Genomic DNA, 15,942 nt, shown 5'->3' on the forward strand with positions numbered 1-15,942 from the left:
TCGAACTCACTCGTTCGATTTCATCGAATTTGCATGGCATCCATTTACATTCCGTAATTATCGATCGAGTACTGTAATGATATCCTTCTTTTGTGGCACAAAGTAGCAAGAGAAATGAGAATGTAATAAAAATTAAACGAAAAGTTGGAGCTATTAGTATTTAGAAATTGTTATAAAATGCAGGCTCATCTGCAAGAGTTGATACAGAATTTTTAAAGTTTTCAGAATTCACCACTATTCAAGTGATTTCTTCAAATTTTTTCATTTCTTTCAATTCCTAAATGCCAATTTCTATGCATCCAAAACACGTGACCACAATTGGACAATATTCTGAACTATCTAAGTACGGGTGATTAGTTTAACTAGAAACCCTTTAATGAGTATCGACAGCACTTATATTGCTAGCAGCATTTATTCTAAATTTTTAAGATTCCACATTAACTGATCACCCTGTATAAATTAGTGTACATCCACACATATTGGGCTTTTTTTAGCCATCTGTACAATACGAAAGTCCAAGCAACAAGTTGCGCAAGCAAAGCGCCTACCACGCATTGAAATCACCGAGCGTTTCCATTTCGACCATCAAGCATTCATCGTCTTACAATCTCAATGGAAGCTCTAATTCCCTATTCTTTTTGGTTCTAGTGGCACGCAAACGAATAAGCCCCTGCAATGGACGAATTTGAATCCAACAGGGATGCTGGACGAAATGAAGAAGCTACAGTTCATGTTTCCCTTCAAAACCCTGGAAGACTACATGAAGAGGGCTGGGATAACGAACGGCTACCAAAGCAAGCCTTGCCTCGACCCGACGGACCCAGAATGTCCGGAAACCGCGCCTAACAAAAAATCTCAGCAGGTAAGCAGCCACTGCGTCGTTGTCTCCAACATTTTTGTTTCGCAGCTGCCTCCCTTCTCTCTTTCTCTCTTCCCCTTCCCCTATCTCTAACATGGGAGAGTATCTTGCGTGTAATCGTTGATTCACGGGTAGCCGCGTGTTTCGTGACGCTGTTGCCTCTTGATATCTCGAGCAACACGGACAAATTCGGATTAAATTGCGCAAAAAAGGCTCCGCGGTAATGCTGCAAATTGCTCCAGCGCGAGGAGCCCTTGACCGCTTATTCTCCCCTTTCAGAGGGGAATACAGAGAACTCTTGAATAACACGGGTAGTAATTAACCCTTAGCAATCGAATTTTAAGTGGGTGAAATACGTGAAACGTATGCAGGTTTAAAAATATCTCGATGACATTGCTTTTATTAATTTGTAAAGAATTGGGAGACCTGCAGGTGTCCCTATTTTACAGCATAGTTTCTAATTGATTAGTTAAATAGATTTAGATTTAGAGTCTAATAGAATAATAGAGTCTAAATATACTTAGAATCTATTTGAACAGTTTCAAAATGGAATATACCAAAGACGGTAGAAAAGACAGTGATCAAATTGACCAGTTGGTGTAAATATATTGAGAATAATAACTAAAATCATAAAATTTGATTTAAGAGATTGTGTGCTACACCCTATTGACATTAAAAGAAAAATATAATGGGTACATAGGTAACTATGAAAGGGACTTTGTATTTAACTGGATTCAAAAAATTAACATTTTCCAAAGATTTTAAACGATACAAGATTCAGTCATCGAGCTTTTAGTATTTTCGAACTCAAGGGGTCTCAAAACGACGAGAAGTTAAAAAGCCCAAGTGTTTAAAATTTGACCAATAGCAATATTTTTCCTCTGTCATGTCATAACAATTAAGAAAGTAAAAATTAGAAAAATTGCGATCTAAAAAAACCATTTTAGAACGCAATTGGTTAGAGATTATGATCCCATGTGTACATGGGATGTCTACAATGTGTAGAGATTATGATCCCATTTCTTTGAAAAGCTCATAAAACTCCATCTCACCAAATAAGGCATAACACATCTAATAATTACCAAGGAAATAACCATAACCTCAGAGACACTCCATGCATGTTCCTACGTAGAACTGCATCTATGGTGTTCCTCTCCTCTCGAATTCACGATATCAGAGAAATTTCCGAGAGCAGTAATTACATGGCCCCTTGCACACGAGGTCCGCTCCCTTCCTGCTGAGCGGCGTTAATCCCAAGTAGCGAGTTCCTGACACGTATTACGCCACCGTGTAGCATTCGTAGAACGTTTCGCTGCTGCCTGGCACGGGCAAAAAGCTCGCCAACCACTTATTAGCACGCTTGTTCTCTGCCGTGCGTCCGAGGTGGATCGATGTTATAACTCATAGCGTACATGCAATCATGCCGACTATACGTTTATCGACTTCGATTCGTCTTAGCCTCGTTGGCGACCGAGATTTATGCCCTGTGATCGATCTACGGAGCCTGTGCCGACGGATTGATGCACGTTAATGATCATACGGGCTATCGATATTACGAAACGCCGCTGCAACGCTCAATTAGACATCAATGGAGAACTGGACCCGCCTTTCGCGGCAGTCAGAGATAAGAGAACTGGTAATGATATCGCGAAGATAATGCAGCTGGGCCTGCTACCAAAATTTTTTATACCCAGGGTAACTAATTATATATTATATATTATAATAAATATTTTGCTTGAAATAAAAACATACATATAAATAGGAACCACGCTTCCTGTCAGTACCACTAAAACCTCACCAGCCAAACGACTCACACCCTTTTTCTAATGGACCAGCTGATCCATTAAAAGACATCTAATTGTCTAGTGCATCGTTTTGCAACAATGAACACGGCTATATTAAAACTTCCTCAGAATAAGAGACTCCAAAGCTCTCTAGCCCTAAAGAAGCAAACTGAAACGTTTGCGAAGCGTCGTCAGTAAACCAATTACTTACGCAGCATTACCCCAAAGTCATTAACATGACTCACACTCTACAGAAGCATTCTAAAAAAAGCGTCAATTACCTAATTCCACGTGCAGAGGAGAGCCCCTGGGGGGCTTCTCGATACTGCCAATTTGTCTAAAAATAGCTGGTCGCCGAAGGAATTCACTCGTTCGCGGAACAAATCGCGCGTACGAATAGTCGCTATCAAAATGCCGACTCGTAGGAAGGGAGGAATCGAGCCGTAATGAAACAAAGTGGGAGTACCTTTGACGCTAAGGCTCGTTCGCAGGATCAATGCCCAGAATAATAAGCGGCCACTTGGCATTCAGCGGCCGATGACGAGCGGTTGCGTGCACGCAGCGAGGCCCGGTGGGCCCCGGATAGCGACGTCCATTCCGCTTTGATGTTCGGCGGGTATTCCGTGGCCGGAGCCGACGACCGCGGTAATGAATACTTAATTGAGCCAGCCCACGCGGAGGGACGGGGGCGATCGTGTGTACGCCGAGGCGCGACCGAAATCGAGAATCGGTCGTCGCGCGAAATCGGAGGGGAATGCTGATGCGGCTGGCGATGGCTTATCGCGGAAGAGGAGGGCGTTAAAGGACAATGAAAAGGCGACGTCCGCGGGGAAATCTGTCGGGGCGGACGTGAAAACCGGACGTTCGTTATTTATGAGGTGTTGCGGCGTGTTAATGCGCTCTGTTACGCGTACTGGGCTGACGAGCCCTACAGGGAATGAGGAATGATAAAGAAGCACGTATATATGTGTGAGAGTATATGGGGCATCACGACGATGGTGTCTGTCTCTTGAAATTCCTGCGTTGCAGTAGATCGCCTGTCAGAGAGTTCTTCGAAACGATCACGACCTGTCGCACGGTTGTAACCTATCGTGATCCATGCGTGCACGTGCAAAAGACTGCATCGTGGCTATATGTTAATGACAGTGAAACGACGGGTGTCGTTCTGTTGCTCGTAAAAAAAAATGTATACACGTAATGTGCACGCGCTCGCGCGCGCCTGTATATACACAAGTGGGCGACCACCAACGTGGCACAATAATGACGCACATCTCTCGATTTTATTATTTTAATGCCCCGACGTGGTCGCGGCCCACGCGACTTGCATACTCATCGTCGAATTCGCATGGGGATCGGTTTCATTCAATCGCGCGCCCCCTTCACGTCCCCTCTCCTCTTCCAGGGACTTTACGGTCGAAAATTGCTCGTTCGGTATCTTATTACGACCGAAAATTCGTTTGCTTGCCAAAGGCTTCGATTCGAGCCATGAATCGTCGAAGGCGACCCACATAATCGAATCGAAGGACGGTTTTCGAGATTTAGTGTTGGGAATCCTCATAAACTGAAGCTTGTCATTCGTATTTTGATCTTGGAAACATTTGAAACTGTTTAGTGTCTTGGAATTGTTTAGAATAAATGAATTTTGCTGTGAGGCACTGAATACTAAGAGTGTTTATAGCAGACAAAGTTACTTGTACTATTTTTTATAAATATTCTATTTTTTTCAGTCTCCCAAACTGTAAAACCAACAGTAACCTATTTAAACACCATAATCGCGTGTACGCCGCAAGTATAAAATCCCTTTAAACCCATTCGTTTCCTCCCCCTTGCCCAGATACCTTCACGAATATTACCTCATCGTGTTCTCTTGATAAAAAGAAGAGAAAACTCGAACAAAAGCAGACAGAGAGAGGACACAATGAAATTTATACTCAAAGATGCGCGTGCATCTTTCTGCACGATACCACGAGGGCCCACGGCGTACACGCAAGCGCGGAAGGACGAGGAGAAGGAACTCCAAGGGGGGGAGAGGAAGGGAGAGATTGCGGAGGGAAGATACAAGGCGCGGTCAATTAATTTCGCATAATTGAAAGCGTGGATTTATGTCGTCCGATCTTGAAAGGGAAGAGGCATCTCCTCTACTCCCTCTCCTCTTCCTTCTTTTTTTCCTATCGTACGATTTCACTGTGTTCTTCCTCTTCTTCTTTTGACACAGGATTTGGATCCTTTTTCCTTCGATCGTCTCTCTCTTCTTTCTATTCGCCATACTTCAAGTAACTGCGTTTAATGACCACAGTGCTTTCGAATATTTTTTTAGACTGTTTGAAGGTTCCTAGAAAAATTTAGTTATTCCTGAACAAATATAGTCTATTTTTTCTGTTTATAAAAGACGAAGTTCACAGTTTTCTTGCATAAAATACGGTTTGCTGTCGATTCTTCTTCCAATTTACTGGAAATAACCGACATCATAGACTAAAAGTAGATTATACAATATAAATAACCAAGCCTTCGTGATTCATAATACTAAAAAAAATATCTAGCGTTTCATAACTCAATGATACACTCATGATTTTATATAAACCTCTATCTAGATTAATATCGCTTAAAAATATAGAAGCTTTTATCTCTCAAAGATGTTTCAAAAACACATTGCAAATCCAATGCGTCGAACCGACATGGTGAACGTGTTAACAATAAATGCCCAGCGGTTAATTATGACTACGGATCAATTAAAATTCAGTTGCTGGGAGAGGTTTCATGGGTTGAAGCTGCATCGTGATTCTCGCGACCCGGGTGTTCCTCGCTGATGCATCTGTAGCTCGTTAGGGGATCACAAAGAGGATCCAGCTTTCTAAAGAGGCGGCCTAGCCCGCGGGCCATTTTAAAGATTCCTGCTTTTCACGAGTGCCTAATGGAATTATTATCCGATCCATGCCGATCGCATAATTAATGAAGACCGGCTAGGGAGCCGGTGAGATCGATAAGATCACCGATGGGAAGCAGATACGTGATCTTTGGGGAGCTGCATTCTGGGGAAAATCAGCAATTTAGGGAGCAGCTGCGACATTCTGAACGCTTCGACCAACGACGCCCTTCAGAATGCCTCGAGCCACCTCGAATACTATTCATTTCTCCATTTAGAAAGCAAGAAAAGGATCAACTAGTTTTGTTCCTTCTACGACAGGTAGAAGTTGGAGGACACCTCTGTGTAGACTGAAAGTATTTCCTATTGTTAAAGTGACGTACTATTCGTGTCCCACACGTTCCCCAGAAACTATTGCACCTAATGCATTTTAGGAAACTTCTCGTGGGACATGAATAATAATTTTGCGAAAATTTTTGAGAAAATTTGCAAATTTTCGAGATCACTTTCTTTAGGATTCTTGAAATCACCTTTTTCTCTATTTTCATAACCATTTCTTGAATTTTCAAGTTTATTAGTGCTTTCGACAATAATGAAACTTTTTCGCTACCACAGTATACAGAATTCAAGCATCTATGAGACACCATATGAAACAGACATAATCTTAAAATGTAATTACCAAAAATGAATAAATTTTTAGTTAAGTAATTTGGAACACTTAGTAACTGTAACTTGGATGAAATACTCCACCAACCAAAAATTCACTTACTCTTAGCCAATACTCTGGATAAATATCTATCCAGAACAATTCCAATAATTAACCTGCCTCTGCTATGTATACATTTTGGACCAGCGAAAATGGTCCTTGGTTCTACCGTAGAAGTGGCGTAGTAATAAAAGAGGATGAGGGGCGTCCAGGTGCAAGAGATGAACGATTCAAGTGGAATATCGTGGCTACCGGTTCGCTGTTGGCGACTCGTGACACCGCTCGACCGCGCTGAGAAAAACAAGAAAAGCGTGCCAGTAGTGCGTTGACGTTTTGCAACACTCATCGTGTCCTTTCTCGGAATTACGTAACGTAGACTGGGGACTGCACGTGTAAATGCATCTATCCCGAATCACAGGTAGAATCACGAGTCTGAGGCTTTATCTCGTATGCTCCTGGTATGTCAGTGGATCTATGACAAAGCTACCTATGCCATATTGATATTTTTAAAAAATTCGAGTCAAAGCCTTCATTGAGATCTAGAGTATAGAATTTATACATATGTTAAAAAGGAAGAAAGAGCGCTTAAAAAATCTTTTCTTTTTATATCGAGACGATGCTATACTTTTTAGTTTCCTTCAGTTTCATATTTGATGAGGCAGAAATGAGTTATTAACATATCGGTCTAAATTGAAAAGACATTTCTTATACTCTGTAAATTTGATACTTGTTCATTCTTACTTTTGGAAGACTTGGAAGAATATACCTGCTTGACTCCCGGTGCCTCAGGTGACTCGGTTATGCACTTAATTATTATGCAACATTCAGGGATTTAATCGCTGGTAATTAATACCATCTCGTTAGTATACGGTCAATGAGCCACCGTGCTTCGCATTTTTGCGCTTCCATTTTTCTACCTTCCCCTGGCTACACTCAGATTTTCGCAAACTCCGAAATTTTATAGGAAGCTTGTGGCTAAACGTGGAGTAATTAATTGATCATTATCGGTCGTTTATGTAATTAGCCTGTGGACCACCTGCTGATACTTCGAGGAGGTTCAATGATACTTAATGAAGATTCGTGCAAATATAATCAGATAAATAAAGATAAAAATGTGTTCATTATTAGAAAGATTCATTGTAGAAGAATGTTCAACAATGTTTATGTCACTTGACAACATTTGTCAATACAAATTTTAAAAAATCTCATAAGTGTATCTTCTAGTAGAACAATATATATATAGCTGAATTTTTTCTACCTATACTCTACTATAATATTTATTCGTTGTAAGCTCACATAGACAATAAAAAATACCTTCTGAAGCTTACTAATATAATATACATATTAGCAATACTCTCATCAATAACGCAAAAGAGAATGAAGATACAGTTTCAAGAAACGAAAGGTACAGCGACGAGTTTATAACGCGAAGATATAGTCTACCTACGAATCTCTGAACGATCGAAACTAAAAGTCAGTGTCAAGTCACGCGAGAAATTCTTTCGCCCGTCGAAAGAATGATTCCGAGCAAGGAAGGAAAGGGTTTCGAATGGGCGTTCCTTCGTGGCCTCGAGAAATGATAAAAATGCTATCGTAAGTGAGAGACGAGGGCCTAGGGTGGCCTCCTCTTTGGAGTGTTGCACGGGGACCTCACACCGAGATTTTATGGGGACCTATAAAAGGAGCATACCAGTCAGGACTTTAAACGATCGCTGTCTAGTTGCTTGGACCTTGTCCAATGTGTTCCTTATATCGTGCCAAGATAAATAACGCGGACAGTGCTGCGGAGGAGATGCTTATCCCCCTGTAACGAATGCATTGTGATGACTGCACAATTCACAATTCATTAGCGACTATTTAATGACATGTGCAAAGAATAATATTTAGAAATTCTGTTTCTAAATCTCCTACTTCTTTTACAGAAGATAGATACGACTTGAAACACATAATGAGACATTTTGATACTCGTATCATTGCAGATAATATGTACTTTCATCGAATATTTCAGTCTTCTTCTAAAATTTTCCCTCTCAGATTAAACATGAGTCCTATCAAACTCCTTTTATACAAATAATAAGGACATATACATTTAAACCGACTATACAGTGTACAGTGAGAGTAAAAAGTGATTATACACCTCGAAAGCACAGAATTTATTTAATAAATCTTACACATATGTATATATGTGTCTTCATCTATGCTTATGAAATACCATAGCTATCATGAGCTACCCATAATGCTACCAAGATCGTAGGATTCTTAGGGAAGAAGTTATACATAAATATTAGGTTGACCCATAATTTGCACACTGAGCTTAATAAAATAACGAAAAGAATTTATATGACAACCTAATAGTATACGAACTTTATTTTTATTAGGTGTACATACACTCATTTTTTACTCTCACTGCATATCTCTATAGCCCTGAAAGGGTTAACGATATTCACCTCCTACGCTGGAATCCTACTTTAACGAGGTACTCATCCTGTCACGCGTTTTCATTCACCAGGTACCAGACATAGGAGCCGAGCTAACGGGCGGTTGTTACGGTTTCGCCGCGAAATACATGCACTGGCCAGAGGAGCTCCTCGTCGGCGGTGCTAAGCACAATAAGACTGGTCACTTGACACGCGCAGCTGCGCTCCAGACCGTCGTGCAGCTGATGGGAGAGCGAGAACTTTACGATTTCTTCGCGGGCACCTACAAGGTACACCACATCGACTGGTCCCAGGAGAAGGCGTCCCAAGTGCTCGAGACCTGGCAACGGGCCTTCAGTAACCAAGTAAAGAAGCATCTGGAGGCGAACGGCTCGGCGCCGTACAATTTGTACGCGTTCAGCACGACGACGATGAACGACATACTTGGCAAGTACAGCGAGATGTCCGTCATGAAGATCGCCATTGGCTGCGCACTGATGGTTAGTAATAATTTCGAAGCCTTCTGGGAATACCAGTATCGAAGGATTCCAAGGATGTGATTCTCTGTTCTTGAGTACGGTTTTATAGTACTGAAGAATCTTTCGATATAGGTAGATCCTTAGAGATGCATACAACTTTGTTGTATTTTATGATCAAAGATTCTGAGTTAGTATACAGGGTGTTCGACAAGTGTCAGAGATTTTAAGGGAAGATTCTACATGCCAATAGAAGACGAGAATTAAGAGTAAGGAAACTGAAAGAGTGTCTGACTTGAAACTTACTCTACTGCCGGCGTGGACTAGACAGATCGGACACAATGGAGTCAGTAGAATAAGTCTCCAGTTAGACATGTTTCACACATATTTTAGGCACTTTCTCAGCAATTAATAACTTGAAAACGAGCCTTTATTTTAGCATGTAGACTCATCCCTTCAAATTTTTGACACCCGTTGTCAAGCAACTTGTATAATACTATTCAAAACAGCAAGTCTCAAAAGACATTGTAAATTGGATTCTCAAAGAGTTTCAGTTTATACCTCATTGAGGTTTCAGAAAACAGAATTTACATTCTGAACAAAATATTGAAAATTTATAGATAAACCTAAATAAACTTGAAATCTATAGATAAATCTAGTCCTCAAATACGACAAAAGTACTTAAACGGAAGAAAAGTTTCTTTATGATATTAACAAAACTCTATCCCATTACAGCTACTGTACGCAGGTGTAGCCCTGCTACGATGGAAGGATCCAGTGCGCTCCCAAGCAGGGGTCGGTATAGCTGGCGTGATGCTGATCTGTGCGACAGTAGCCGCTGGTTTGGGGTTCTGCGCCTTATTGGGAATCCCTTTCAACGCTGCCACGACCCAAATAGTTCCATTCCTAGCCCTTGGTCTCGGCGTGCACGACATGTTCCTATTGACGCACACGTACGCCGAGTTGTCCGTGAATGAAGTGCCCAGCGGAGAGCAAACAGGTGTAGTGCTCAAGAGGACAGGGCTTTCTGTTCTCCTGGCAGGCCTCAGCAACGTATCAGCCTTCTTCGCCGCTGCGATAATACCGATCCCAGCGCTGCGAGTGTTCTGCCTTCAAGCTGGTGTCTTGCTACTCTTCAACCTAGCCGCCATGCTGCTCGTCTTCCCAGCTATGGTCAGTCTAGACCTCAGGAGGCGTCGTTCGGGTCGTTCAGATATATTTTGCTGCTGCTTGCCAGCCAACACTAGCAAGAACAAGTACGCCAACAGGACCAGCAATGGTACCGCGAAACAGACAGTGACTAGAGCGATTCCACCAGAACGCCGCGAGACGTGCACGCAGATCCTGACATCGCAAAACGCGCAGAATGAGTCCTGGGTCGGTGGGAACATCGACGTCGACCTGGACAAGCAGTGCACCGAAGAGGACACTCTCACAGGCTGCAGCCAGGACGACTGCCTCAGCTTCTCCTTGACTCAGTTAGCCGCTAGGCACTACGCTCCATTTATCACCAGGCCAGCGACTAAGGTCTTCGGAATGATGATCTTAATGGCAGTTCTAGCGGGAAGCATCTGGCAAGCTATAAAAGTCAATGATGGCATGGAGCTGACGGATTTGGTCCCGCAGAACTCCAACGAACACGCGTTCCTCGCTGCCCAGGCGAAGCACTTTGGCTTTTATAATATGTACGCGGTCACTGGCAGGGACTTCGAATATCCAAATAATCAGAGATTGTTGTATGAATACCACGATGCCTTCATGAGGATAAAGAACGTAATAAAGAATGACAATGGAGGGCTGCCCGAATTCTGGCTTAGTTTGTTCAGAGACTGGCTCAGGGGACTGCAGAGTGCGTTTGACAAGGATTACAATAATGGTTGCATCACACAGGAGAGGTGGCACAAGAATGCCAGCGACGAGGGTATACTGGCTTACAAGCTACTGGTGCAAACTGGCCACGTTGATAATCCTATCGACAAGTCGCTGGTCACCCAGGTTAAGCTGGTCGATTCAGAGGGAATCATCAATCCTCGAGCTTTTTATAATTATCTAAGTGCCTGGGTATCCAATGATGTCCTGGCTTACGGTGCTTCCCAAGCAAACTTAAGACCAGAGCCGAGGCAGTGGATTTACACCAACGACCATGAGCTGAAGATCCCAAAGAGCATGCCTTTGACTTACGCACAGATGCCGTTTTATTTACACAAACTAACCGACACGAAGGAGATCACAGAATTGATCGGCAGTGTGAGAAAATTGTGCAGAAAGTTTGAGGAACGAGGCCTGCCAAATTTTCCCTCTGGTATACCATTTTTATTCTGGGAACAATACATGGGTTTAAGGAGTTGCTTGAGTATTGCCTTGGTGGCTGCTCTGGCAGCTAGTGTCGCGGTAGTTGGGATACTCCTGCTGAATCTGTGGGCAGCTCTGTTAGTTGGTACTTCCCTGGCTGCTGTTGTTTTACAACTTCTCGGAATTATGGGTCTCTGCGACATAAAACTGAGCGCTGTTCCGGCTGTCCTGTTGGTAGTCAGCGTTGGAATAGCTGTACATTTCACGGTGCATATTTGTCTGGTTAGTATAATGATGCAGCCTTAATTGTAAGCTCCATGAGCCTCTTGACTCGTCTTATATTATTTGCATTTGTGTTTCTGTTATTACAGAGCTTTGTCACGAGCATCGGAAGCAGGGATCGAAGGATTCGTCTCGCATTGGAACACATGTACGCGCCTGTGATACATGGAGCGTTAACAACCTTGCTGGCAGTCGTGATGCTAGCTTTCTCAGACTTCGACTTCATCGTTCGATATTTTTTCTTGGTGCTAGTCTGTCTCATCGGAATTGGCCTGGTTAATGGACTGTTCTTCTTCCCCATTCTATTGTCTCTGATCGGTCCAGCTCCGGAAGTGATACCTAACGATCATCCGGATCGTATTTCAACACCGACACCACCTGCCTCGCCGGTCATCAGAAGATCAAAGCCTCCAGCTCCTCCCAGAAGGTCATACAAAATCGATAATGCCAGGCTACACGCTGAACCTTCTCTGACGACAATTACGGAGGAACCTAATTCCTGGCACAGTACGCAGGAGTCTTGTATCATCGTTCAGCCTGAGTTGAAGGTTGAGACAACGTCAACGTGCGGCAATCAGGTACGTTATAAAGTTTCTGAATTATTTACAGCAAGAAATTCCTTTTTATTTCACGCTTTCTTCGAACATGGACGTGTACAAAAGTTCTGTCTGTTAAATATTTAACAATGCTAGCTTTATTTTACGTTATGATCTACAATGGATTCTTCTATTAAATTACTTCTTCATTTAGTTTTTCTCATATTGTAATTCCGAGCAATAAATGTTCAATCAAATTTTGGTAGCTGGTAAATATACTTAAATTCCCTTTAAAGTATTAATAGAAGTTTCTACATTCTTCTTCTCATATTTTTCAATCCAGTAAACTGCAGAGTATAAGAACAGACAGAACGTTTTTAATTACATGATATTTTGATTGAATTGAAAATGTCTTTTAATGTAATCTCCTGGACGCTACCTTCTTAACTGCTTCTATTTATAATTATTCTACACTGCTTACAATGTGAGCAATGCTGATCTGAATCCACAAAGCATGATTAACGTGTGTGCTTTTGTCTTAACTAACAGAACTGTAGCGGATCAGATACAAGTGGGTCTAGTCGAATGTCACCAGTGACATCAACACCTCATATCACAACTAAGGTCACTGCGACGGCTAACATAAAGGTTGAAGTCCATACACCATTAACCAGTGAGTATCCACTCTGACATTTGAACAAAAATGCCTTGTTGAATATAGGAACCTTGATTGAGAAAGGTTAGCCAACGTATTTCAGTTGCAACGTTCTACTAATATACTAATTTCCACTTGAAATTATTGTAGGTACAGTGGATCGTGGCGAAAAATGCAGGCACACGGGTTCCAGTAGCAGAAGGAGCTCGCGCTGCAGTGCGAACGTTAATGTTGGGGAGTCTTCCGGTTCCGGTTCTGAACCGGATTCAGACTCTAACCCAAACAAACACTAATGATAAGTCCCGGGAAGACCGGCAGCTACTGCTCAAATACCATGCAAGACGGGAACATACAGAAGGCTGACTAGAATAGATTTATAGTTTCTTTTCCTCTTTTCTTTAGTAACGTATAGTGATGTGCGAGTACCCAGAAATTTAATTTTAACGAATTCTGTTCAAGATGAGTTCACGTAGAATTTAAAAGAAAGCTTTCAGCACTTTGAACGTGTTGAAAGCTTGACAGCACTGTGAAAGATTTTTGAACAGTGTAAACCTGAAGTTTTCTTGAAACAAGGTAATGGTAAAAATTGTAAATGGTACTCTTATATCACTGATACTATAACGTGTTTATTTGAATTTAAAAACAAAAGTATTACGACACAGAAGTATGTCTTTACGTTCACTGACTGAATCGATGTGTTCAGTGAATACCTTGTATATAATTGTTCTCAAAGACGCATTTATATTTGTATCACATATTCAATGCAGAGTCTCTTGTCCTGATTCCTACTGTATTGAACGTGTGACAGTTATTGGGGTAAATGAAACATGATATTTTTTAATGATTTGACTTAAGAGCACGTCAAAGAAGATGCTTTACTATGCTCTGTAGTATACGACAGTTTCCATGAAACTATAAGAATATTATTGCGCAAAGTAGAAAAATTTAATTGTCTGTTCTATAAATGTTAATAATGCGGCGAGGAAGATTAAAAAGTGCGAGACATTGGAACGGTTATGTAATGTCTCTTGATAAGTCCGTTAAAGAAAATAAATGTACGTATATGTATTAATATTTTTGGAGAAAATGTTAAGTTTAGCGAAAATGCGGAGCTTTACAGAAATGCTTTCTCGTACAAGATTACAGATAACATTATACGCATAATGTGTACACCGAGGTTTTTGCGAATGAATATTTTTGAACGAATAATATGCATTTACTAAAACCGTATATACCCATTTGGGTATTTAGATGGCCGAAGGTTCGCAGATTACGTTTACGTAATTACTGAGTAGAGATAACTTCTTCTAATTTAGAAGTAACGACGGAAATGCAGACTTTTTGCAACGTTTCTCTTTTTGTAATGACTGCAATGTGGTGCCTTTATAAAGAAGATTATAAAATTTGAATAATAACTACTATTTATTTTATATGCTAACGATAACGTACAGTGTGTATATGACTTGAGCGATATCGAATCTAAAATCTATTTATTATTTATTTTATGCCCTACACTTTAATGTCTCGACTATTTAACGCGATACGTTTTGTACAATGCCTATTTCATACGATAATTTGTAAAAAAAATACTTAATTATTTATGTCATCTTATATAATATTTTTATATGAAATCGTTACTTAATTTAATAAAATAAGTCAATTTATCCAACTCGTACCTCTAATGTAAAAAGGTGTAATATATTATTCCACGGCTAACGTCTGCATATATGGTTCGATAAGTACGTCACAGAATTATGTACAATAAGAGAAGTATTTTTATGCGAAGTCACTTGTAAACATAACGAATGAACAGATAAGGTATTTAATTGAGAAAAAGATGCTCTATAATAGATGTAGTATTTTTACTTGTGCATAAGAAAAAGAATAGTCAATTTACCTCCATTACACGCACTAAATTCTATTATCATTTTCCATTAAATTACGACTAACGAAAATTGATGTGCCTTTTAAACATATCTCGAAGCGCAGAGCCAGTAATTTCTGATATGAAATTTCAATTGGAGGTGTAAAAATTAACTCACTACTACTTTTAACATTATAGAAGCTAATTATTTTTATATACTGAATATAGACTCAATTAATTGTATGATTTATAATCTTCATTTGTACATAAATATAATGACGATATCGTAATAATTTGAAGTTCATATCATTAAACAAAAAAAAACCTGTTATCCTTGAATATTCCCATGAATTTTTGTAAATTAATACCTTCAATTTCTCAGAACGACTCCATTACAGTTTGTAATTAAAAAAAAAATGTTATAATAGCACTTACTCTTAAGTGCTTCATTGTTTTAGAAACTCAAGTTCAATTTTTTAATAAAGCATAATAATAAAGCACAGTAATAAAAAAATCACTTACATTACTCGTCACAATCAGCCATCTGAATTCACCAACACAGAAACATACACCGTCGTAGATTTTTAAAACACATACACGAAATTTGCGTAAAAATCTGTTACAACAAAAAGGAATATATCGTAAATCTCTGATTCAAGAAGTATATTAGTATACTTCTATTAGTAAGGTACTAAGTATAGTATAATATACATATAAAATCAACTACCACGCAAATAGAGAACAGAATACGATTACTAAAATTAAATAAATTAATTACCAAATTAAATAATACTTTACTGAAGTTAGATAGAAGTAATAATAAATAGTAAATAAAAGCAATACTAGCAATTTAAAATCAAACATGTTAATGAGGACGATATGCTTACATTAATATTCGCGTAGCTAAATAGGACCTGTCTCTCCAATATCCATTAAATAAATGGCCACCCTTCATGCAAGTAACTCACAAAATGGTCGTTAGGTGGGGAGAATACCAACCACTGCTGTGTAAATAACATAATTTTAAAATTTTCGAAAGCTTTTAATCATTCTGTATTTATATTTCAAATATATACAACAAGCGCGCTTCTAGCAAAACGAGGTAGAAATAGAGAATCGTAAAACTCAAAAACAGTAAACTAATTCATCGTTGCGATCTATTTCTAAGCAAATTTCCAATAATATTCGTATTCGAGATATCTGTGTTC

The 15,942-nt window shown here is 40.1% G+C and overlaps 1 protein-coding gene across 1 annotated transcript in view; it reads left to right on the top strand.

The window, feature by feature from the left end:
- Positions 1 to 13,163, top strand: part of Ptc (protein patched) — a 52,951-nt gene extending 39,788 nt beyond the window's left edge. Inside the window, exons 6-11 of the mRNA XM_076378258.1 lie at positions 649 to 862; positions 8,722 to 9,129; positions 9,841 to 11,679; positions 11,769 to 12,257; positions 12,765 to 12,888; positions 13,021 to 13,163. Coding sequence (XP_076234373.1) covers positions 649 to 862; positions 8,722 to 9,129; positions 9,841 to 11,679; positions 11,769 to 12,257; positions 12,765 to 12,888; positions 13,021 to 13,163 — 3,217 coding nt within the window. The remainder of the gene's footprint in view (positions 1 to 648; positions 863 to 8,721; positions 9,130 to 9,840; positions 11,680 to 11,768; positions 12,258 to 12,764; positions 12,889 to 13,020) is intronic.
- Positions 13,164 to 15,942: the final 2,779 nt, after the last annotated feature.

This window comes from Calliopsis andreniformis, chromosome 5, assembly GCF_051401765.1.
Source record: "Calliopsis andreniformis isolate RMS-2024a chromosome 5, iyCalAndr_principal, whole genome shotgun sequence".
Taxonomy (NCBI): Eukaryota; Metazoa; Arthropoda; class Insecta; order Hymenoptera; family Andrenidae; genus Calliopsis; species Calliopsis andreniformis.